The sequence below is a fragment of the Akebia trifoliata genome, chromosome 14 (assembly GCF_017979445.1).
Source record: "Akebia trifoliata isolate Shusen 1 chromosome 14, ASM1797944v1, whole genome shotgun sequence".
Taxonomy (NCBI): Eukaryota; Viridiplantae; Streptophyta; class Magnoliopsida; order Ranunculales; family Lardizabalaceae; genus Akebia; species Akebia trifoliata.
This window is the reverse complement of record NC_141388.1, coordinates 1,370,928-1,394,660: the sequence shown is the minus strand read 5'-3', so window position 1 is coordinate 1,394,660 and position 23,733 is coordinate 1,370,928. Positions and strand designations below refer to the sequence as shown.

The window sequence follows — 23,733 nt, the reverse complement described above, 5'->3', positions numbered from 1 at the left end:
AAATCCGTTTAATGTTGGGACGGAATACCCTCCAATGGTTATATACTTTTTTTAATATTTATTTACACTATACATTATTATTATTATTATTATTATTATTATTATTATTATTATTATGAGACATTTAAATAAATTCAGATATATAATAAATTCAAATTTTGATATTTCTTTTTTAATGAGTTCGTGTAATGTAAAAAATATATATATATATTTATATTTAATTTACTTTTAGGCCAAACTGGAAACCCGTACACTGACCCAAAGCTTGAATTCCGAATGGTCCTTTCATAACCCGGAGCCCGATCCAACACTTTTTAGCCCAAATCAGCCCGTTTGCATGCCTACCTTTTTAGCCTCCTTTGGCTTTATGGTTTAGATTATTATTTATTAGATTTAAAAAATGAATTGTATGATTTGTACAAAGTGCGATACAATCCTGAGGACACAAAAGCTTTGCATAGCGCTTGTTCGGATTTTCAACAATAAGGAGGAGAGCATTTCTCAAGGCCGTCCAAGAAACCCCTCAGTGTCTAACAATGTCCTCCGCACTCACTTCAGAATTTTACTTAAAAATAAAAAATAAAAAACTAATAAAATGAGCTCCCAAATTTAAAATGCATTATTCAACAATGAAAATATTTATTTTGTTTAGTTTAGAATTCTTAGAATTTTGTGTTCGTTCTACATCCATGAAGCACCAATGATGTTTTTGGGTAGATACTGTGGTCCTGAAATTGAGCACACACACTCTCTCTCTCTCTCTCCACTATAGAAATAAACATGGCACTCTCAAGCATATGCTCTGTACCAGCACCCACTTCATCATACTAAAACTTTAAGATAACTTTCTTTCTTCTTTTGAAAGTGGTCCTGGGCTAGGGCACATTAGTATCTTGGGAATAATATGATTTAGTATATTAGCTTTGGAAACTCTGGTGCCTCCTCAACTAAGGTAGCTAGAACAGTGTCTCATTAAATTTCAAAATAAGAAATCCTCTTAATGGGTAGATAATTTGGAGAATTCAGATTCAGCTCAATGGAAGCAAAGTGTGGAGACATAAATAAAAAAAAGACAGACAAACCAACATCTCGACTTAGGGAAGGAGAAACAAGATTAGGCCTCGATAAGGTTGGCAACTTGCCATCAAACAATCTACAGAATGGTAAAAAGAGATCTTTAATGAGTGAGAGTTGGTCCTGATGCAGGCCTTAAAAAACAATTAGGAACCCAACAGTGGGTGGGCTAGGCGAGGGGCGAAAATTGGGTCTACCATCGATCAAGAGGTGGGAGTCTAAATCACTTCCTACGTTTCAAAAAATGTCTAAATCACTTCCTCCTAACCAAAAGGTTTTCTTTTGATTATTATCAAAAGTTTCGACAAGAGTGGGGTCCTGAGATAACTGCTACGGTAATCTGCAATGAAGGTAAAGAAAGAAAGAACCACAGACACTCATGACTGACTATAAATGAGTATTGGAGATAAAATGTTTCTTTGCAGTTCATCTTATCAAAAGGAGAACAACTCCCAGTACAAACCCCCCAAACACAAATCATTAATAACATAACATCTCACAGAGACTAAGTTTTGATTAATTCACATTGTAGAGATAGCACGCAACATCTAGAAATCTGGATGACGGAAACATTTGGAGGAGCGTAACCAGGTGACATGAGAAAACAAATAGCTACTGCTATTTGTTTTTACCTCCTTTTCCTTTCTTTTCCCAATTTTTAACGGTCTCCGGCATAAATAAGGTACACAATGTGATTTGATACTGGAAGCACCATCAAAGAGAGAAACATTACTACCTTTTAGAAATCATCATATCTTCTTGACCTTCTCAGCCTTCACAACAGGATTCGCCTTGGCTATGGCATCCCGACCAGCACTCTTGTAGTCAAAAGAGCAATCGTGCTTCTCAGAGTATCGATGAACAGAACAAAACATGCCCCCACAACGGCACTTGAACCCGGTCAAACCAACCCGTTTTCGACAAGCCATGCAACGATTTGGTAGCTGCTTCTCAACCGGCACAGATGATGGGCCTTCATCAACAGTCACTACATGGCTTTCAGCCACCTTCGACAGGCTTTCTAGAGTTTCGAACTGAAGGAATGTGGATGATGAAGACATTTTCTCAGAAACAGGAAGAATGGGAGATGTCTTCACTTGCTGCTCCTGTTGTTTCATGAGGATGTCACCATAGCACTTGGAGCATAGGTTATTGGTAGCAGCACTTCCAAAAAAGCCACAGTTGTTTGCACACAAGATTGGCCCATTTGGTGTTTGGCATTCGGTCTCGTCAGTTTCCTTTTTCCAGCTTTCTTGTGCCATGCTTACCAAAACTAGAAGAAATCCCCAACAAATAAAACACCCTCAGAAGTTGAGTGATAAGTTAGAACACCAGCTCTCAACAGAAGAGATCAAGGCCTGAAGCTTTCAACAACTATGCCATTAAATACTAGAAGAATTCAGAGAGATGTATCAGTTTTCTGTTTTGGAACACTCTCTCCCACCTCTCTCAATTTCCTTTCACAAGTCCTATGAAATCCAGTATTAGAATTACCTATGCTTGGAAATCCCAGTTCAGTAGTGTCCTGCAAAGCCCCTGATTGTTTTACGAAAATTCTAGTTGAAACACTAGAGAGCAATTACATTCGTCCTAAGGGTTCAACTAGGAACTCTAAATTTACCACATTGAAGTGTTCCTCAAAGTGCCTATCCTTTTCAAGATCCCGGTAAACTCTAAATGAGATCTAACAGAGAGAATTCAGCTGTTCTATTAGCCGCAAGCTTTGGGACCTAAATTCACAACCAAACGTTCAGAAATCAACAAAAGACTAATAATTCACAGAACAAAACTTAAAGGACAAAAAGAGAGAAAGAGGAGTAGAAGTTCTCAAGACAAGATTTTGAGTTTTCTTATTTTCTTATGATGAATTAGACCAGGAGCAACATGTTATCAATCTTTAGTGAGACCTAATCAAGTTCATAATAAGGGTGATAATCACCAGTATTTCTAATCATATTCAAGCATGCTTTGATTTATAATCCTCAGAGAAAGTAGATATATCAGGGCTTTGTACACATAAAGAAGAGGTTAAAAACTGCATCAAACAAGCAATCTAAAAAGAAAAACCAACAGGATCAATACCATCTTAATCTTTCTAATTATTAAGAAAGCGAAAAAAAAAATGTAAATGATATATTCTCAAGTGGTTTCGTAATAAAAGTAAGATGAGTTCAGATTTTAAATTTAGGGTATGTTTGATTGCATGGAAAGTCACTTTCCATTAGTTGTGGAAAATAGGTAGGGTTGGAAAATCAAATTCCATTGTTTGATTTCACTTGGTTAAAATCATAGAAAAATATGAGAAAAAAGAAGAAAAGGAGAAGGAGGAAGAAGATGAGAGGAAAAAGAAGATGACGAGGAAGAGGGAGGGGGGAGGATGTGGTGATGGTGGCGACGAAGGTGGCGGTGGCGACGACGACGGCAACGGTGGCTGCGGCGACAATGACGACAGCCATGGTGGCAGCAGCGACAAAGATAAGTGAGGAAGATGGGGGGAGAACGTAGTGGTGGTGGTGGCGGTGGTGGAAGAGGTGAGGAATGAAGAAGAAGGTGAAGAAGAAAAAGAAGAAGAGAGAGAGAAGGTGGTCGGAGACGGAGCCGACGACGACGGCGATGGTAACGACAGCGATGACGATGACAGCGAGGTTAGTGTAATGGTAGTGGTGGTGGTGGTGGTGGTAGTGGTGGTGGTAGGGAAGAATTGAGGATGGAAAATATGGATGGATTTCATTTTCCCACCCATATGGGTGGGAAAGTGAAATCCATGATTTAGTGGACTTTTTGAATGAGGTGGAAAATGAATTTCCATTTCCATGTGCAATCAAACACTTGAAAAATGTCATTTTCCATGGAAATTGATTTTCCACCCTATTTTCCATGTGCAATCAAACATACCCTTAGTAGATTGTTTTCAAAAATAGTTTTTTATATATATTATATTTTTGAAGAGCATTTGAATTAAAAATGAACAGAAATGTACACGCATATAAGAGAGAGGTTCCCATTTGGATACAATGAGGCATAGACCCATCAAGGCCCCGTGACTTTATCAGTCCAAACCAATACAAAATCTTTCAATCAAAACCCCTAGAAATCATTTGAGAACTGAAGAACTCATTTTTGTTGAAGATACGCTGTAATAATGAGAAATATTTCTGCAAATCCAACCAAATTGATCGATAATATTAGAATCAGATGACCCGGCCCAAGCCTGCTTACTGGAGCAAGGGAAGAAGAATAATGATCTTCTGACGCCCCCATACACCCCCTGATGTGGCATGTGCTAGAAGCCTAGAATCATAGATTCTTTTCCTCGGAATACACAACTACACATATTTATGGCAATGTACAGTTGTGTATCCCGAGGAAAATCTATGGTTCTAACCCATGCCACGTCACAGAGCGTATGGGTGTGTGTGTGTCAAAGGGGGCGTCAGAAAATCAGACTCATAGAAAAAAGTGCCCAGATTTTCAATGTTGTAGAGTACATGCATGTCTCCTAAGTCCTACCATAGTCTTGAAAGTATAACCATATCTTTCTTCATGTAACAAACCCCAAATAACTCGAAGATCTATAGCTCCATTTCTCAAGTACCCTCTACAGTGGAGGAGATGGTGCACTAACTCCATGCTTCCCCCACACATAAAAATTAATATTCGGGGGGGGGGGGGGGGGGGGGGGGGGGGGGGAGATGAAACTCCTCTCATTTATCAACTGATCTATAGCAAGTATTTCATATGCTTGAAGGAAAACACAAAACCATCAGAACAAGATGACCACAAATATTGGAGTGTGTTGCATATGCTTGAAGGATTGGTTCAAAACTGAGCAGAAGACTCAAAACTTGTTCGTCGAAGAAACTCTTGAGGGGGACAAGGAACAAATATAAATGGAGCGTGAAGATTGAAAAGAATTAATTTTTTTTACTATAGAATTCTTTATTTTATCTTTGATAAATAAGTGAATGGGTTCCAACCAAATTACGAACTACCGAATGGGTGCCAACATAATTACGAGCTACTCAACTTATCGTGATGATGTTACTCATCCCTAAGTCAATGTATTGTTAATTGTTTATTTAATTGTACAATATTAAAATTTATTAATAAAAAAATTATATTATTTATTTATTTAATTATGGAAATGAATGATAAAAATTCTTCTATAAAAAAATTACTTCAAAAAAAAAAAAGAATCTATTTTTTAGTTTGGATATGATATTTAGGCTTGGCCCGGAACGATTTACACCCATAAGTGTACCAGGAGAGCAATTTTCTTGTTTATTTCTTTTTATAATTATAATTTTTATTTAATATGGATCAAAACAGGTGATATAAAGAGGTTGTAGCACCAAAACAGGACGATTTTAAAACAACAAACAAGTTAGAATTCTAAAAATTAGGGATCAAAAATTCAAAATTCACAACTACACAGAAGTAATCCGTGGTAGCCAAAGGTCTGAACCGGCAATAAGACAACAGATCAGATTCGCGAAATCAGAACCAAATATAACTTTTTTTTAAAAGGTCCAATTTTTCTCGGAAAAGCATCTTCTTCATCATTTGTACAATTCAACCCTACATGCTATAAACAAGACAATCGATTTCATCGAATTAAAAATAGAAAAAAAAAATAGACGAAATAGAACGAAACAAATCTGGATGATCGAGAGATAGAACTAACCTTGATATGCAAAGACGATGGCCAAGGGATTGATCGATTATCAGATAGAGAAAGAAAGGGCTTTTGATTCCATCCAAGATTTGGGGATTAGGGTTTTAAGGATGGGTTTCTTTCTGGCAACCACCACCTTCTCTATTCGGGTCAAAAGGCGCATCTGCCCGTTGCCCGTAAGATGCTGGTCAGCTATTACCCGTATATCAAATTATTGGAGGAGAACATATATCCTCTCTCTCTCTCTCTGCTGTAGATAAGAAGACCCTCTCTCGCGCACAAACGCACCTTCAGTTATTTATAAATGAATTTACCTGGAAATATCAATTCGTGAAATATCAATTTTACCCCTAAGAATATTAAAATATTTTCCATGTAAACCTGCCGAAGCAGTATAGCTTTCTACCACCAATCTATGTCAATTACAGTTGCTTGATTATTTCGGCCAGTGGACCCCACTCACTAATGTTTAATCAGATGAGGACATTTCGTGTATATTTTAGTCTTAGATTCCCCCACCCCAAAATCATCTAATGATGACTAATAGAAAATGACTTAAATGCACTCATCTTCCACTAACTTGAATTTCTTTCAAAAACTACTATTTTCAAGCTCTTTCATCCATTTTTTTTTTAAATTTGATTTCGCGTTTCATCTTTTCCATGCCAGATATAGAGTTTCTTAGACCAAAAAATGAAAAATGAATGTGGGGTTTTATATTTCGTCCGTCTCGTTCATACTTAATCCCGAGACTACTCAAGCGATACATGTCAATTTCAGACGAGTTTTGAAATCATACTTTCATTTATCTGAAAAAATATTTTTAATCCTCTGAATCTTATCTTTAGCTTATTTTGTTGACCAAGCCATGATTCCTTCTAAAAGAAATTTTCATTTAAAATTTCATGTTCGTATACTTAAAAAAGAATCTTAATGATGAAAAGTAATGGTTGAAGTGGATAAGTAAGAAAGTAAAACAAGGACTTTAGATTAAAAGTTTAAGATAAGGGCACTTTGGTCATTTTCTTCTGTCAATTAGGGAAGAAACTGTCAATGGGGGGGAGCATGTCATTAGTTAGAAAATACAGGGTAACTGAAATATTCATTATACAATGGAGGGGTTACATCTAAATTACCCCAAATGTAAAAATAGCGAGAGAATCCAATAGGATTGGTCACTTTTCTGTTGTCACGGCTGAAGTAAGCACTGGTGCGCATGGAACCCCCTCCAAGATCGGGTGGCGATCGTAACCGGTGCCACGCGTGGACTCGGCAGAGCCATTGCTCTTCACCTCTACTCCTTAGGCGCAAAACTCATTATCAACTACAAAACTAGCTCAACCAAAGCTGAACTCCTCGCCGCTGAGATCAATTCCTCGGCTCCTCCTTCACATCCACGAGCCATTCCGGTTCAAGCCGATGTCTCCGACCCGGTCCAAGTCAAATCTCTATTCGACCAAGCCGAACAGGCCTTCAAATCCCAACCACATATCCTGGTCAACTCAGCAGGGGGTTATAGATCATAAATCCCCAACCATAGCCAACACCAAAATCCAGGATTTTCGATAACATGTTCACAAGAGGGACATTCTTGTGCAGTCGAGAGGCAGCTAATCGACTGACACGTGGCGCGGTGGTGGACGGATCATATTGTTATCTACATCTATGGTTGGTACACTCCGTCCTGGGTTCGGTGCGTACGCGGCTTCGAAGGCGGCTGTGGAGACAATGGTGAAGATATTGGCGAAGGAGCTGAAGGGGACGGGAATAACGGCTAATTGTGTGGCGCGCGAGTGATGCGTTCTTTGCAGGGAAAGATGAGGAAGATGTGAAGAAGGTGATTGATATGTGTCCACTGAGTCGAATCGGTGAGGCAAAGGATGTTAACTCTGTTGTTGGGTACTTGTCGACAGATGCTGGTGAGTGGAGTTAACGGTGGTTATATTTAATGACATAATAGAAGTAAAGTTAACGGTGGTTATGTGGGAGATGTGAGTAGATTCTGAGTCATTGGTGGTGATGTGGTCCTCACCGTCAATCTCATCCTCTAATGATGAACTTCTTTAAAGTTGGTGATAGCTACAAAGTAAAATTATAATTCAATTATGAAGGATTGAAATAAGGTGTAAATGACATTAATCATAGTCTTATAGACAACTTCAAGAAAATCTTATTTTATCAAGTTCTTACCCAACAAGTCTTAGATGGATATCCACATCATAAAATTTAAATAATTTAAATTGATGTCGTTAATTTGTTATTTAACATATATTGGAGTGGATCCATCAACATCAATTTATGACATCCAAAAATATGATCTAATGTCACAAGGTTATAAAAAAATAAATTTAAGAACTTTGAAAAGAAAAAATACTGAAAAAAAGAAGAAGTTAATTTTCACCGTTGAATTTTACTTTTAAATTTGAAAGTTTGGTGGTCATCCATTTTCAACACCTTCGATTAAGTTTAAAAGAGTTTTGTTTTAATTTTTTTTTTTCTTTTCAATCTAAGTTTTTCCGTGAAATCTAGAAAAGCCTATGGTGTTGGATTGCTAATTTGATAATCCTTGTAGGCCTAACTTCCTTTTGTAATATTTGAAATTTTGTTAAGTTAGTTATACTAGTTTGATTCATAAAATAAGGTTTGTCCGTAACAAACTTGATAAAGTAAGAGAGTTTTTGAAATAAAGTTGTGATAGATAGATCTACCTATACATCTCTCTAAACAAAAATGGTCAACATTTTTTCAGACCAACCGAGCATCGGAGTAGTACATATTAAAGAGACTTTGATTTTAAAGTCATATTCATAATAACTCGGGTGACAATTATTAGTTGTATTCAAATAAGTGAGAGAGTGGCACAATGATCATAATCTTATTGTGATTGATGATAACTCGGCTGACAATTATTTGTTACAATAGTTTTTATAATGGGCCGACGTTGTGAAAAACATTGTGACAAATAGTTGCCCATCAATCCCAACTTGCTTGACAAAGTGACAATGGATGAAGAATCTTATATGGAAATTGAGAAGAGTTTCTGTTGTGCTATTTTTATCCCAAACCAACTAAACATAAGAAGTTATCTTAGATAAGATGTTGGGTGCAAAAATGTAATTTTACCATCATGACTTTATATCCTTATTCATTATTCTTTATTTCTATTCACGTTTTCAATTTGAACTCGAGCTAGACATCTTAGTCTCGGAGTTAATGAGGAAGATAGTGAAAGTGAATTGTCCACCAAATTGACTCGTTCAAGATTTTAGATGATTCGTTCGAGATTTTGAAAACATTGACAAAGTATTAAGCTTTCATGCATAGAAATTCCTATCATCCTTTTTTTTTCTTTCATGAGATATAAGGTTGAAAATGGGTTTGATTTTGTGTTTTTTGTTGTTGTTATTTTCAGCTTTTTTTATAGCTTTGGATCGTAAATGTGTGCGACGACACACATGCCTTGAATCATTGTGGGATAGGCTCCAAAAGAAACGAGTTGATTTTAGTGATTGGGAACAACCTATTGGCAATGTTGGCTGCGAGTTAAGATGATTCTTGGGAACCATGTTACTTAAACCAAGGCTATTTAGCTTGATGTACAATGTTTGGAGGAATGCCCCTTCAAAGAAGAAGGATATTGTTCGATAAATTGTCATGTCATCACTAAGGAGTTTTTGCACGAGCATTACACTATCATCTAATAATGACTAATGCACTCATCTTCAGCTAACTTGAATTTTTTTTTTTCTTTTTTCAAGTTTGTTAATCTCAATGAAAAATTATTTTCAATCCCCTGAATCTCATCTTCAATCTACTTTGTCAACCAAGCTATAACCCTCGTAGAAAATCCCTAATTTTTCCATCCAAAATTTCATCTTGATATCTTTACTATTAGAGTAATAGTAACTGATATTCTAACTCAATCTAACATAGTAACTCAAAAACTCATTGATGTGACATGTACAAGAATCGTAGGTTTTTTTTCTATGGGATACACAACTACACATGTTTATGGGGATGTGCAATTGTGTGTCCTAAGAGAAAAATCTATGTCAATGGGTTTTTAAGTTAGTCCGTTAGAGTTGAGTTAGAAAATCATTACACTTACTATTATTTGTATTTCAAAAATGCCCTCATTTTAACATTTAAACTCAAAATAATCAGGGAGATTTTGATTATAAAAAAAATGTAGAAAATTGCAATCACATAAAAAAAGAATTTTAATTTGAAAAGCATAGTTAAAAAAAGATTTATGGTTGAAATTGATAAAATCTTAAGGTTGAAGAGTTAGATGTCTGATTTTGAGAAGTAAATCCAAGGCTTTAGATTAGAAGGTGAAGATAAGGGCAGTTAGGTTATTTTCATTTGTCAATTAGAGAAGAAAACTGTCAATAGGGGAATGTCCTTAATTTGAAAATAAAGGGTAAATGGAGGGGTTACATATAAATTACCCTAAATATAAAAATAGCGAGAGAGTCTACTAACAATTTTTCTCCCGTTTTTTTTTTTTGATAAAAAACGCAGTCTTTGCTGTGGTCAGTGGTCACTGACTCACTGGTTATGGCTGAAGTGAGCACTGGTGCGCATGGAACCCCCTCTCTCCCGCTCCAAGATCGCGTGGCGATCGTAACCGGTGCTTCGCGTGGAATCGGCAGAGCCATCGCCCTTCACGTCGCGTCCTTAGGCGCAAAACTCATCATCAACTACACAACCAACTCAACCCAAGCTGAACTCCTCGCCGCTGAGATCAATTCCTCGGCTCCTCCTTCACATCCACGAGCCATCCCTGTTCAAGCCGATGTCTCCGATCCGGTCCAAGTCAAATCCTTATTCGACCAAGCTGAACAGGCCTTCAAATCCCAACCCCACATCCTGGTCAACTCAGCAGGTGTTATTGATCCCAAATACCCAACCATAGCCAACACCACAATCGAGGATTTCGACAACATCTTCAACGTGAACACAAGAGGGGCATTCTTGTGCTGTCGAGAGGCATCTAATCGACTTACACGTGGCGGTGGTGGACGGATCATATTGATATCTTCATCTATGGTTGGTGGACTCCGTCCCGGGTTCGGTGCGTACGCGGCTTCAAAGGCGGCTGTGGAGACAATGGTGAAGATATTGGCCAAGGAGCTGAAGGGGACTGGAATAACGGCTAATTGTGTGGCACCAGGACCTATTGCGACTGATATGTTCTTTTCAGGGAAAGATGAGGAGGATGTGAAGAGGTCGATTGATATGTGTCCACTGAGTCGACTCGGTGAGGCCAAGGATGTTGCCCCTGTTGTTGGGTTCTTGGCGACAGATGCTGGTGAGTGGGTCAATGGGCAGGTTATTCGAGTTAATGGTGGTTATGTTTAATAAAATAAAGTTTATTATTTAGAGTAGAAGTTATGTAATCAATCGTATATGTTGTTTCTTCAAAGAACAGAACATGCGTTATGAAGAAGTTTACACTTTGGATAATTATCTTTTTTCAATTGATTGAAGTGCTTTTATGGATGTACTGTATGATTAAATGCACAAGTAGAAAGATAATTTTCGCAAATGGTTACCCTTGGCGCCATGTATTCAAGCAGACCGATATAGAAATATAATCTCTTCTTCATTATGTTTGTGACAAACCAATACCCGAAATGCTATTTTAGTGAAGTTAGCACTGCATTCTTTAACTTTGCCAAGTGGTATTGAATACCTTTTATTATATTACCGTCTCTTACATTATTTACTTTCCCCCCTGAAGTTGTTCTTGTCCCTTTACAAGCAAATACTAGCTTAGTTATGCTCTCCTAGGAAAGTGGTTATGGAGGTTTGGGTGGGAGACTCAGTGTTTGTGGAGGCAGCAAAATATGGGGTGCAGGATAGGGGTTGGGAGGGTAGAGAAGCTAGAGGTTCATTTGGTTGTGGGGTTTGAAAAGGAATCCTCAAGTAAGGTAAAGTTCAAGATGGTAAGGGGAAATAGAATTCGGTCTTGGAAAGATGGGTGGTGTGGCCAGAGAGCACTGAAAGATCAGCACCCTGACGTACATGCCATTTCTTTGAAGAGAGATGTGCTTCTTTCGGACTTCTTTACTTTTGAGGGTACTGAGAAAGTTTGAGACCTTGGGTTTAGGCATTTTTTAATGATTGGGAGTTGGAAAGTGAGGGAAGATTGCTTGAGGGCATTGAGACGATTCCATCTTAGTTGGCTGATGAGGATAGGAGATTGTGGGAGGGTTCTAGGGATGGTATGTTCTCAGTGGCTTTGATGTATAGAGGTTGCTTTGCTGATTCACCCACACAAAGAATTGATGGCTTTGGGTGGTATGAGAAGGTTCCTTCCAAAGTAAAGGTATTCATTTGGGCAGTGTCTCTAGGGAGGATAACCATGATGGACCAGATTATTAAGAGAGGTTTTATTGCTCCTAATTATTATGCCATGTGTGGAGTGGAGGGTGAATCAGTGGACCATTTACTACTTAATTGTGCTTTTGCCCGTGCCATTTGATTGCATTTCCTGGCTTTGTTCATGTTAGAAGGGTGCCTTCCCAACTTGATTAAACCTTTGTTTCAGTGGTGGCTGTTTTGGGGGCTTGTTTTTAGGAAATCTAAGGTAATTCTGTGCAGTCTTCTTCCTTTCGCTATTTGCTGGAGTCTTTTAAAGGAAGGTCCCTCTCGGTGTTGGGGTTGCTCTACTTTTAGGGAATGCTTTTCAAGGAGTTCAAGGGGATATTTTTCAGGGATTTTGTTGTTCATTGGGGTGCAATTTGTAACTTGGTCTCCTCTTAGTTTTGCCCTTGTTTTTTTCTTTTCTTTTCCTTTGTAAGGCTCATCTCGACGCCATTCTCTTTTTTGATGAATTAATCAATTATCTTTATTCATAAAACATAAAAATAAAAATCATGGACACCATGTAATAATTTCTTAACTAATGTTTGGTACAATCTATGAAGCCCAGATACTTCAATATGTCCAGTGGACTCATATCTAAATGATATGATACCAATAACATTTACCAATACTAGATAGTAGATACCGCATGTATACTTCAATGCTAAAATTCTTATTTCATGTTGCACTATTTGTAATTTTTTTAACTCCTTACAATGTGCTTGTTTATCTAGTTGGAAAAAAAATAAGTGTAAATGGTATATTGTAACAAGTCTCACTATAGAAACTTCTCCATTTTAGGGATATTGCTGTGTTTGGTACATGAAAATACACACAAAAGGGGGAAAAAACTATACTTAGCTAAGAAAAGCTAAAAATAAAGCATGGCATCTAGAATGGGGTTAAAAAAACCTCCATATCCGTGTCCTGGATTTTTTAGAATGAGAAACTGTTTATCTGTTTCCTTTACAGATAATTGCATCTGGGCATCTTCGGGTACAAACATACATGAATGGCTTCTGTCTGTGTATGGTACTACTTCTATTTGGCTATCAAAATATTTTCTGGATGCAATTTCACTGTCAAGTTTCTTATTGTTGTTACTAAGACGTTATTCTGAAACTTTCTAGTGCTATCCTACATCATTTTGTGTCATAATTGTGGCTAAGGATAATGATGCTGTCTCAAGAAAACTAAAATACAGTTGAGTTTTCTTCCTTTAGATTTGATGAGAAACGTGAAACATTTACATCATGTCTAAATTAGCAACTCTAGTGAAATTCTTTGGCATTCTTCCAGCTAAATCAATTAGCAACTCTGCCCTTTGGCAAGATTAATTTGTATGAGTCAACTGAAGTAGCTGGTATGTGGTTGGTTTTATCTACAACATAATTTGTATTTGAGCTGTTTAAAGTAGGATTTAGTGGAAGACAGCTCAAATGGAACCTAGTGCTATGATACCATGTTGACAATCATTTACCCCAAAGACCAATCTGATGGGGAAGGCACAATTATGAATATAAGAGGGTCATGGGTCGAACTGGGGCACGATACTTGAGCACGTGACACTTGGGAGCGGAGGTGGATGACACAACACTCAACAATTGAGCTATAGAAAAATGTGAAGTAGAGAGTTCTCTACAGTTCGTCTTCAATAAGCATGGTTCACTTCATTTGCTAGACCAAGCATTTTACAACCCATTTAAACAAAGTCACACTTTTATTTGACAAATAATATCCCTTTGGTCCTATCGCTTCTGAGCCATTTAAGATTAATGGTGTTCCTCTTCGTCGTGTAAACCAATCCAATGTGATTGCAACCTCCGCCAAGGTGGACATTTCTGGGGTAAGTGCTGACAAATATAATGACAAGTATTTTTCCAAAGCAGCTGTGAAAAAGAAGAAGAGCGAAGAGGGAGAGTTTTTTGAAGCAGAGAAAGAGGTCAGTGTCTAACATTATCTGTTGTGTCTCCGGTAAATTCTAGTTATTTTTTTCAATTTATTGTGTCCATTTTTCAAAAAACATTTCTTCAAAATATAGGAAAAGGATGTGCTCCCACAAGAGAAGAAAGATGATCAGAAAGCTGTGGATGCCGTTGATTTAAGTCCATCGAGGGAGTACCTGACTTGAAAACATACTTAGCTTAGCTGCGAGATTTTCTCTTAGCTCAGGGATAAAACCTCATGAACTTGTCTTCTAGAGGAGGGGTACAAACACACACCTTGGAAGGGCGTTATAATGATCTCTTGATTATGCTTTAGAGTTCATTGGTCAATCAGTAATTTACACTCCTTTTTCAGATTTTAGTTAGTGTTTTGGTTGTCCTATACATTGTGGAAGGGTTCTTACTTTATAATTTGTTTTTTTAGAAGGATTACATGGTAGTGAAGCTTTTTTATATGCTTTTGTTCAAAGGTAATGTAGAATTTTGTTCCTAAAGTTGACATCAAATCTATGCAGTTCATGGATGAAATAAAGTTGGACACTGGGATTGATGAATCTTTAAGCTCTTTCTGGGCTTTTAGATGCCCAATAACTCGTCTTTATGTGACTTAAAATATTACATGGTTGTGGCCTTGTGGGTATCTCAAGTGTCTACTGCATTCAACTGAAGCACATCTCAGTTCTAATGGTCTGCATAATCGGAGTGCATTTAGTCCTGCATTGGTCTTCTGAGTAAGCTAATAAAGAACAATGAGTTATGGTGAGGATTTGAAGTGTGCCACTCAGCTAAGTTGGAGTTAATTCAAATCTTGTTGAACCCACCTTCACCTCCATTAATCACTTGGCGCTACTTAGTTTCCAATTTTAGTCAATATTAGACATACCTTTGTTCTAGAGTGGTGAATTATGAATCCATATCCTTACTACAAACCCTTGCATGAGATTAGCAAAATGAATTAATCTCTCACATAAGATTATGGTAAGGGCATGTCATCGCTAAAAAAATATTGAATATGTTTAATGGGAAGGAACTCAAATGGGCTTGTACTTATTTAAGGATTCATACAGCTAATGTTAGGAGAAATATTTTTGCTCTTTGAAATATCAAATATATTTTCCCGCATATTTTTAAATCATGATTACCATAGAAGACACAAGTAATTGATACAAGATATGGTGGTCTGAGGCACACCTGCAATTGCTATATCAATAGCACTTTCTATGATAATTCCACTCAGTGAACTGAGATAGTTATAACCTTAAATAGTAGACCATTCTCGTGCTCCAACAAAGATGTCTTAGAAGCTGCTAATGTTAATGTTAGGTTTTTTGATAGGTGGAATATCACACTAAATAGTTGGTTTTCTTCAAGATAAGTTTACAATTGCGAGGGATATTGGCTTCTATGGTGAAGAGATCATCCTCACAAAAAATCAGCTCATTCCAAAACTTCTAACCCTACTTTAAAAGTTAAAGAATTGTGGATCGTTCGATTTTTGTAAACCACTTTTAATGGGGTTAGAAGTTTTGGAATGTGCTGATTTTTGGTGAGGATGGATCTCTACATCCCGAAACTTCTAACCCATACTATGAAATTATGTTTGGCACAATGTTTGGCTCTCTTTAGGGCTTCCAAACGCCACTTATATATATATAGTTCACCAGTACTTACAACACGAGCATCCTCTTTGAGGGTTAAGGGGTAAAAGAGGAAAAATAATAAAATTGGAGGGGTATTATTAAAAAAATAACTAATGATAAAATGATACACTAAACATACACAGTCTGTACACGGCTGACGTGGGAAGTGCATAAAATCGTATAACTTTTTCCTTATATATCCCGAAGAAAAAATGTCTATGATTTTGTGCACTTGCCATGTCAGTTGCATACCTTTTAACACGTTATTTTATCATGATTTTTAAAATATCTTTGGGGTTAAATGAGTAAAAAAGAAGAAGAGGGAAATAGTAGTTAGAGGGCTATTATTGAAAAAAGAAAAAGGGAGGAAAAGACGTAGGAAATAAGTTGACGGGGTGAAGAGGGAAGATAATAAAGCGGGGACGTTTATCCTTATTAGAATAGTAACTATGGGACCCACAATTGTGTTTTATTTTATATATACACATGCTAGAGTTCGCTCGTTCAAGGTAAGATGATTCAAACAAGTCAAAAAGTCAAGAAGACACGAGATATCGAGTTTAAAAATCTTGATGGGAGAATAAGGGTGGTAATCGATCGTGTCATGTTGTGGTTAGGGTATTCAATTTTTTTGTCCAACCTGAACCTAACCATTTAATAATTGTATAAAAACCTTAAATTGGAACCCAATCCATGTAAACCGTTTAACTTAACTCGTGAACATAACACATTATAAACTACTTAAACTCTTTTTTGAGCTTCTAAATACGATTATATTAGGTTATATGCGGGTCAACACAAGTATAACCTCATCAACTGCATTTTATGACTTAAATGGATTATACTATCAAATTGTATGTAGATTAATACAATACTTTAATGACACAATAATTAAATATGTCATCATAGATCGATGTTCTTAACACAAATACGACCCATTTGATTATGTGGTTAGACAACGCGTACATATAATTACAATCAAAACATGATTAAGTTCCATCTAAAGTTATAAACTTAGGGTATATTTGATTGCATGGAAAATGACTTTTCATGGAATTTGAAATCCATGAAAAAATAGTGATGGAAAATCAAATTCCATTGTTTGATTTTACTTGAATAAAATCATGGAAAAATTATACAAGGAAAAAGAAGAAGGAGATGAGGAGGAGGAGAGGAAGGGGGAGGAGGGAGGATGTGGTGGCGGTGGCAACGAAGGTAAGTGAGGAAGAAGAAGATGGGAGAATGCGGTGGCGGTGTTGGTGACGACAGAGGTAAGTGAGGAAAAAGATGGGAGAACATCATGGTGGTGGTGGTGAAGGTGAAGGTGAAGGATGGAGATGGAGAAGAAGAAGGAGAGAGAGAGAGAGAATGTGGCGGGAGATGGTGAAGATGGCGATGACGACGATGTTAGTGTGATGGTGGCGACAGAGAAGAAGATATAAATGGAAAAGAATTGGATATGAAAAATATGGGTGGATTTCACTTTTCCACCTATATTTTGATGAACTTTTTGATTGGAGTGAAAAATGAATTTTCATTTACACGTGCAATCAAACACTTGAAAAATATCATTTTTCATGTGCAATCAAACATACCTTTAATAATGTTTGATTAAATAAAAAATCAAAATTCATGAAAAAAATGAGTAAAATGAAAAAATTGAATCTATTGGTAAATGTTACTTTGAAAAAATAATAGGGAAAATAAAAATAGAAAAAAAAGAAGAAGACGAAGATGATGAGGAGGAAAGGGAGAGAAGTAAGTTGGATAGTTAGGGTGGAGGTTGGAGAGTAGGGGTGGAGAGTGGAAATGGAAGAAGAAGAAGAAGATGAGAGAGAGAGAGAGAGATGAGGCGACTGACGACGGGAATGATGAGGTTGAGTGTGCTGGTAATTGGTGGTGGTGGTGGAAAAGAAAAAAGTTGTGAATTAAAATTTCAATATGGGGATGAAAAATATATGTGAATTTTATTTTTCCAATCGCTAGGTGAGAAAATGAAATATGTCAGAAAAAAAAAATTAAACTTTTGTTGAATTTTTTGAATTTTTGAATGTGGGTGACAAATTATTTTTTTATAAAAAAATATAATCAAATTCATGAAGGATATACACCCATTTCACGTGCGATATCAAACATATCCTCAGTAATATTTGTGTGATTGTCTAATGTCGCGTAAAGAATTGTCACTGCCCATAGTGGAGAGAATAGACTTCATGACCAACTCCTTATATTATCTAAATGACCGAATTACCCCTGCTTTTTAGTAGAACGCGTCGAAACTCGAAAGTCCAAGTCCTTCTATAAGATGAAAACAAACAACCGGCACTTGCCGGTAAGATTCACGTGTAACCGGCTAAACAATACTCTAACAGGTAAGAGTCTATAAATAAAGAGAGAAGGTAGAAAAGGCATCGATTCTTGTCCGCTCATCCGTCATCTCTCTCTCTCTCTCTCTCTCTCTCATAAGACACAAGCTCCCCTTATTTTTCAACCAAACGAAACCCTAAAACCCTCTTTTTTGGCTCCAGATCCTTTCTTCTAAACCTATAAAAGTCATCTGTTTTCAAATTTCCTCTCTTCGAATCGATTTTTACATTCGATTCCGATTCAAATTTCGAAGATTTCGTCTCGCGATCTATCTGAAAACCCTAAATTTCAAAGAGAAAGGTCAGATCTCGTGATTCAGAGACATAAACCTTAAAATCATTGTATACTCTTCGAATCGTGCCCGATCTTGATCGATTTCTCTGAAAATTGAATTTTATTTCTTTCTTAACGGAAGTTTCAGAGATTTCTGGTTCAGATCATTAGAAAACTCAAAGATTCTAAGTGAGCTGGTGTGATCTCGTCTGAAGATAGAGAGATCTATTAAAATACATAACTTTCGTTGTTTTACTCTCTGAATCTGGTTTTGGTTCCTTTGGACATAGTTTTCCTTTCTCGAGCTCATTTGAAACTCTCATACTTCGAAAAACAATATTGTTCCAAGTTCACGTGGCGAGCAATTACAATTATCCCTGGATAGATCTTGCTTCTTACATAGTATTTGAAGATCACTGTTTCTGATCTCGCTAGGAGAAGTAGAAACCCTAAAATCCGGAAAGCGTGGTTTGAGTTATTTCCTAGAGATTTAACCGTTTATTGTGTTAAGAAGAGGATTTCTATCTGACTTTGATATGAACATGGCCGATCAAGTCTTGGAAGGGAGTCAACCTGTAGATCTTTCCAAGCACCCTTCTGGCATTGTTCCCACCCTCCAGTAAGTTTTTCCCCCCTCTACAGGATTCGTTCAATGAATTGTTGTAGATAAACATGTTTGACAAATGTTTTTTTAGTGTTAAATTCATGTAAACTCACAAAGCCACAATATCATATTGTCAATGAGAGTCCTTATAGGTAATGCTTGTAGTGTTCAGAATAATAATGAAAAGGAAGAGGAAGCTTAACATGGCTAGAGGTCACCAATTTGTAATCTGCTGGAGCCGTAGCTCTGTGTTTGTTTCTTTTTCTTGTTTTTGTTTTTTCCCGTTGGTAGGTCAGCTCTACTTTTTTTTGGTCCTATTACAAGAAAAGAAAGAGAAAGGTGAACGTATGTCTTATTTTTGAAAATTGCAATTTGGGTACATCATGAGTTACTCACCTTGTATTGTGGGACATGAGAATCCTAAGTTATGGGAGTTGTAAACTGGAAATCAGGAGTAGGAGTGGATGATGATAAAAGAACCGAACTGAGAATGACTTGTAATGACTACTCTTCCACACTCAAATATCCTACTGGAAGTTGAAGATGAGGGCATTTGGGTAATTTTCACTTTCGATGGACCTGTGAATTGAGGAGTAGAGGAAGTAGATGGGAATGCTAGAAAGGGTGCTCTTGAGAAAAACCAATTAATGACCTTTAGACTAAAATTTTGATTTCCAAGAGATTTAACTTTTTACCCACATGTAGGACAAGAGGTTCCCAAATAAACGATGATTTGTATTTGGCTCTGATTGACTAGATAACTCAACAAAAGAAAACAACCTAAAAGTCCCACCTTTGTGCTCCAATATAATAGTGAATCCTCCACTTGGTATTCAGTGAAGAGAATCAGTGTAAAAGAAACAATGAAGTATGAAAATTCTAAATATCAAATTTCAAACTTCAATATACAATCCAAATTTTGAACTCATCAATCAAATTAGATCTGAACCACATCTCCACAAGCGTCTCCAAGCATCTCCACAGGTGTTGATTTAGTTTTCAATATGTTGAAGAACCATGTAAATCCTGTGAACCTTTGATAATGCTACCTTGGAGAATTGCTAATATCATATCAAGCAGATCCACGACACTTAAGACAGGAAAGAGGCAGCAGCAGCTGTGGAATTCTCCCTTAGTCGATTCAGCTTTTGGGGAATGACGTGTTACTTAATAGTTGAAGATCCAAGTGATCGATAAATTTTTACTTTAATAGTGTCCTAAGTCTAAATGCTGCCATGCTCATAGAAAATTCCATGCAAGGAATCTGCAGAATGTTACAAGCATGCTATAACTATTATTCACGATAGTTTTGTTATTGTTCACATATAGGAACATTGTGTCAACCGTCAACTTGGATTGCAAGTTGGATCTAAAAGCCATTGCTCTGCAAGCTCGTAATGCTGAGTATAATCCCAAGGTAAGCACTTATGACAATATTTTCTGATGTTACCCAGCAACAGGGAAGTTCAGATAGATTTTGGTGAACCTCTGATAGTTGTTCAATAAATTTCATTGCTGACTGCTTGGCTGCAAATCAAATCTAGGTTTTAGTGTTCATTTGCAACACCGAAACCGATACATTTCGGTAGCAGCTTAACCAAGTCTAGTAAGACTTGGCCAAGTCATAACCAAACTAGTATGAAGTTTGGACTGGCTCGGCCGAATTGCCTAACATGGTTGCCCACCTAGATGTCTACTTCAACTTTTTTAACATTAGTGCTTGTGGATGTTAGGGTTTTCTGTTTCTCAGACCTTGCAATGACTTTTTAAAATGTTCTTTCTCAGCGTTTTGCTGCCGTAATTATGAGGATAAGAGAACCTAAGACAACTGCATTGATATTTGCTTCTGGAAAAATGGTGAGTTGGGCTCATAGCATCTAAGAAGCTTCTTTCTGCCATCTGGATGAGTTAGTTTGATTGATTAATTTATACTGTTGTGATAAGTAAATTGTGTATACGAGTCCTCTTACAATATACCATTTTGAAGTAGTGAATTGTTTTAATCAAGTAATGCTGTGGAGGGGCATGCAATGCATCTGATGCTCAAGTAATCACATAGCAATTACATTTTATATTGGCATTAGTTTAGGCGTGGGATCCACATTTACTTGGACATGTAGAAGAAAGCTATTATACATTTATATATTATATATAAATATATTTGATATTATATTCAATGCATTTTCTTAACCGTTTAGAAACATTGTGGTGGAAATGGATTGGATGATTTTTTTTTTTTTTTTTTGATAAGTAAATCGATTATATTATAAATAAAACTGACCAGTTGAGATAACTAGTTGCAATACAAGTGATAAATTACAGATAGCCCATACAAATTACATTGTTTTTATTGCATGAGAGAATCTAGTTGATAATGTAAACATAGTTGATTCAAGTGTTAAGGAGCAGTGATGTTAACCTTTTCCATGCTTCATATGAAACCTTCCCTTTTTCTCCTTGCATCAAGGGGCCGATGTAAATTTCTTGGATCTTTTGTATAACATTCTTTAAGCAGTGAGATTTTTTTACCTTAAAATTTTGATCATGTCTCATGTTCTTTGATTGCTGTCTTGTAACCCATTATCTTTCAGGTCTGTACCGGAGCTAAGAGTGAGCAACAGTCGAAGCTAGCTGCAAGGAAGGTAGTGATGACTGATCACTAGTTAAATGTATATTTGATCGTCAATTTTATCAAGAAAATACCTTAATTTTTATTCTTATCTCAAATTAAAAAAAAAGAGTAGTAAAATAATTACTAATTAATTTATTACCATTAAGATAGATGAACACTATTTAATCTACATATCAACTGCAAAGGTTGCATGCTACATAACTGTTTCTCAGTCTGACATGATATCTATGTTTTCAGTATGCTCGAATTATTCAGAAGCTTGGATTTCCAGCAAAGTTCAAGGTATTTATTTACTCACTGATATTTATCAAGTTTCCTCACACTTACACTTAAATGTGAGCCTTTGGTTTCGTGAAATCACACAATGTAAATGTTTTCGTTTCTTGCTAATATAGTTTTTTTTTTTCTTTCCGATTTGTAGGATTTCAAGATTCAGAACATTGTTGGGTCCTGTGATGTAAAATTTCCTATCAGGCTTGAAGGCCTTGCATATTCTCATGGTGCCTTTTCAAGTGTAAGTCATAATTTTTCATTCTGGACCTCTGGTCTATTTTAATTGTGACACTGCTGTTTGGTTTGTGATGGTGGTCAATTATGGATTCATCACTTGATAAATGATAGTTTTGGGATCTGGTTTGAGCATTTGGCACACGCCGCACAATTGTTTGTAACTGTGCATGTCTATATGCACAGGCAACTATTGCTGTTTGTGTTACAAGTATTAGGGATATGAGAAATGAGCAAAAAAAAAAATAAAATCAGTAAATAATTACCTACTCCAACCATTATGCTGTAGATGTCTTGCTCCCAAAAAATAAAATAAAATAAAATAAATCCAAACTGAGTGAAAGTTTTTGTGGTGCACAACCTAAGGATTCCTTGTTTATCAATTAATGAAAGGTTACTATTATTTTATTAAGCACTTTTCTGGGCTTTCCGAGTGGGCTTTCTTATTTTGAACGCAGTTGCATGATGTTGGTACAGTATGAGCCAGAACTATTCCCAGGATTGATATATCGGATGAAACAACCAAAGATTGTGCTGCTCATCTTTGTATCAGGGAAAATTGTTCTTACAGGAGCTAAGGTAATAAATATGTTTATTAGAATTCTCCTGCCACTGATCACCTCTCACCTATTCTATATGAATATGATAGAAAAATGTTGGCTTTTGGTTTGGCTGATTGTGGGTTTTGGTTTTGAACCGTTCAGGTGAGAGATGAGACATACACCGCTTTTGAGAACATATACCCAGTCCTTACAGAGTTCAGGAAAAGCCAGCAATAGTCAGGTACTTAATTTTATCTCAGAAATGTATATTGTGGACTTTACTGAAGCAGTTGTGGTGGAAATATCTCGAAGGATGGACCGGAATACTAAGTTTTGTATATATAATGGTCTGTCTTGTTTGTGTATGTGTGCCCAGATGCATAAATTATATTTGATGGAGGGATATGCTCATCCTTTGTTTGCGGTGGGTGCTTTTCAATTGTAAATAGGAGGGTTGGCTGATTGGAGACTCAGTGGCTGCTTTGCTTTGCTTTGCTTTAAGGAGATCAGATAACTAAAGTGAAAATAACAGGAAAAAAAAAAAAACTTTGGAATGTTGTGATTATGTTGTATGGGCCTTGAAGGGGTGTCATTCGGTGTGAACGTTCACATTTAGTGGGTGGGGCAGAAGAGAAAGAGAGATTTGATGAGAAAGAAAAAAAAACAGTTTATGTTGTTTAATGTAAGCTGTCTCCTTATTGGAGAAATGATTCTAATAAGAAATTTAGTTATTCTGCTCTTTTACACTATAGGCTTTAAAAAAAAAAAAAGGGGGTTATATATAGAGTTGTGAATGGCTTGGTGGTGGCTGTCTCTGTTAGCACTGTTACCTTACAAGACCCTATCTGCCAGTGACGAACCCACTTCAAACTTCATGTTGAGTTCTCAGGAAAGCACGTGAGTGTCACCTCATAGTTTTAAATTTGGATAATTATAGAAGCACCGGACGACTTGATAAGGGCAACCCACACCATAGCTGATTGCCTTGTCTTGTCTTATTACATGGGTTAAAAGTTAAAAAGTTTTGGAATGAACTGATTCTTTTTAGGAAGATCATAAATAATACGTTTAAAAAAAAAAAAATCAATTTTGATTGGGTTA

At 36.6% G+C, this 23,733-nt stretch overlaps 3 protein-coding genes and 1 pseudogene across 5 annotated transcripts; 3 read left to right on the top strand and 1 right to left on the bottom strand.

The window, feature by feature from the left end:
• Positions 1 to 1,474: 1,474 nt before the first annotated feature.
• Positions 1,475 to 6,030, bottom strand: LOC147385339 (zinc finger A20 and AN1 domain-containing stress-associated protein 6-like). Of its 2 annotated transcripts, none has more exons than XM_086422689.1 (2): positions 5,759 to 6,030; positions 1,475 to 2,804 (listed from the first exon to the last, which is right to left on the bottom strand). In XM_086422689.1, exon 2 carries the CDS (start codon positions 2,334 to 2,336, stop codon positions 1,824 to 1,826), a length of 513 nt encoding a protein of 170 aa, XP_086278815.1. In that variant the 5' UTR covers positions 2,337 to 2,804; positions 5,759 to 6,030; the 3' UTR covers positions 1,475 to 1,823. The 2 variants fall into 2 exon arrangements, with proteins under 2 accessions (XP_086278815.1, XP_086278817.1); XM_086422691.1 differs by having other exon boundaries at positions 1,475 to 2,347.
• A 918-nt stretch (positions 6,031 to 6,948) lies between these two features.
• LOC147385338 (NADPH-dependent aldehyde reductase-like protein, chloroplastic pseudogene) lies at positions 6,949 to 10,082 on the top strand (annotated as a pseudogene). The gene is made up of 2 exons (XR_015171860.1): positions 6,949 to 7,668; positions 9,162 to 10,082. The product of XR_015171860.1 is annotated as an NADPH-dependent aldehyde reductase-like protein, chloroplastic pseudogene (transcript).
• A 153-nt stretch (positions 10,083 to 10,235) lies between these two features.
• On the top strand, positions 10,236 to 11,258 carry LOC147385337 (NADPH-dependent aldehyde reductase-like protein, chloroplastic). The gene has a single exon (XM_086423162.1). The coding sequence runs from the start codon at positions 10,310 to 10,312 to the stop codon at positions 11,111 to 11,113; it is 804 nt and encodes a 267-aa protein (XP_086279288.1). The 5' UTR covers positions 10,236 to 10,309; the 3' UTR covers positions 11,114 to 11,258.
• Positions 11,259 to 18,132: 6,874 nt separating this feature from the next.
• On the top strand, positions 18,133 to 23,376 carry TBP2 (TATA binding protein 2). The gene is made up of 9 exons (XM_086422265.1): positions 18,133 to 18,966; positions 20,281 to 20,368; positions 20,737 to 20,808; positions 21,543 to 21,593; positions 21,821 to 21,865; positions 22,005 to 22,097; positions 22,568 to 22,669; positions 22,795 to 22,873; positions 23,009 to 23,376. The coding sequence occupies exons 1-8, from the start codon at positions 18,884 to 18,886 to the stop codon at positions 22,867 to 22,869; spliced, it is 609 nt and encodes a 202-aa protein (XP_086278391.1). The 5' UTR covers positions 18,133 to 18,883; the 3' UTR covers positions 22,870 to 22,873; positions 23,009 to 23,376.
• Positions 23,377 to 23,733: the final 357 nt, after the last annotated feature.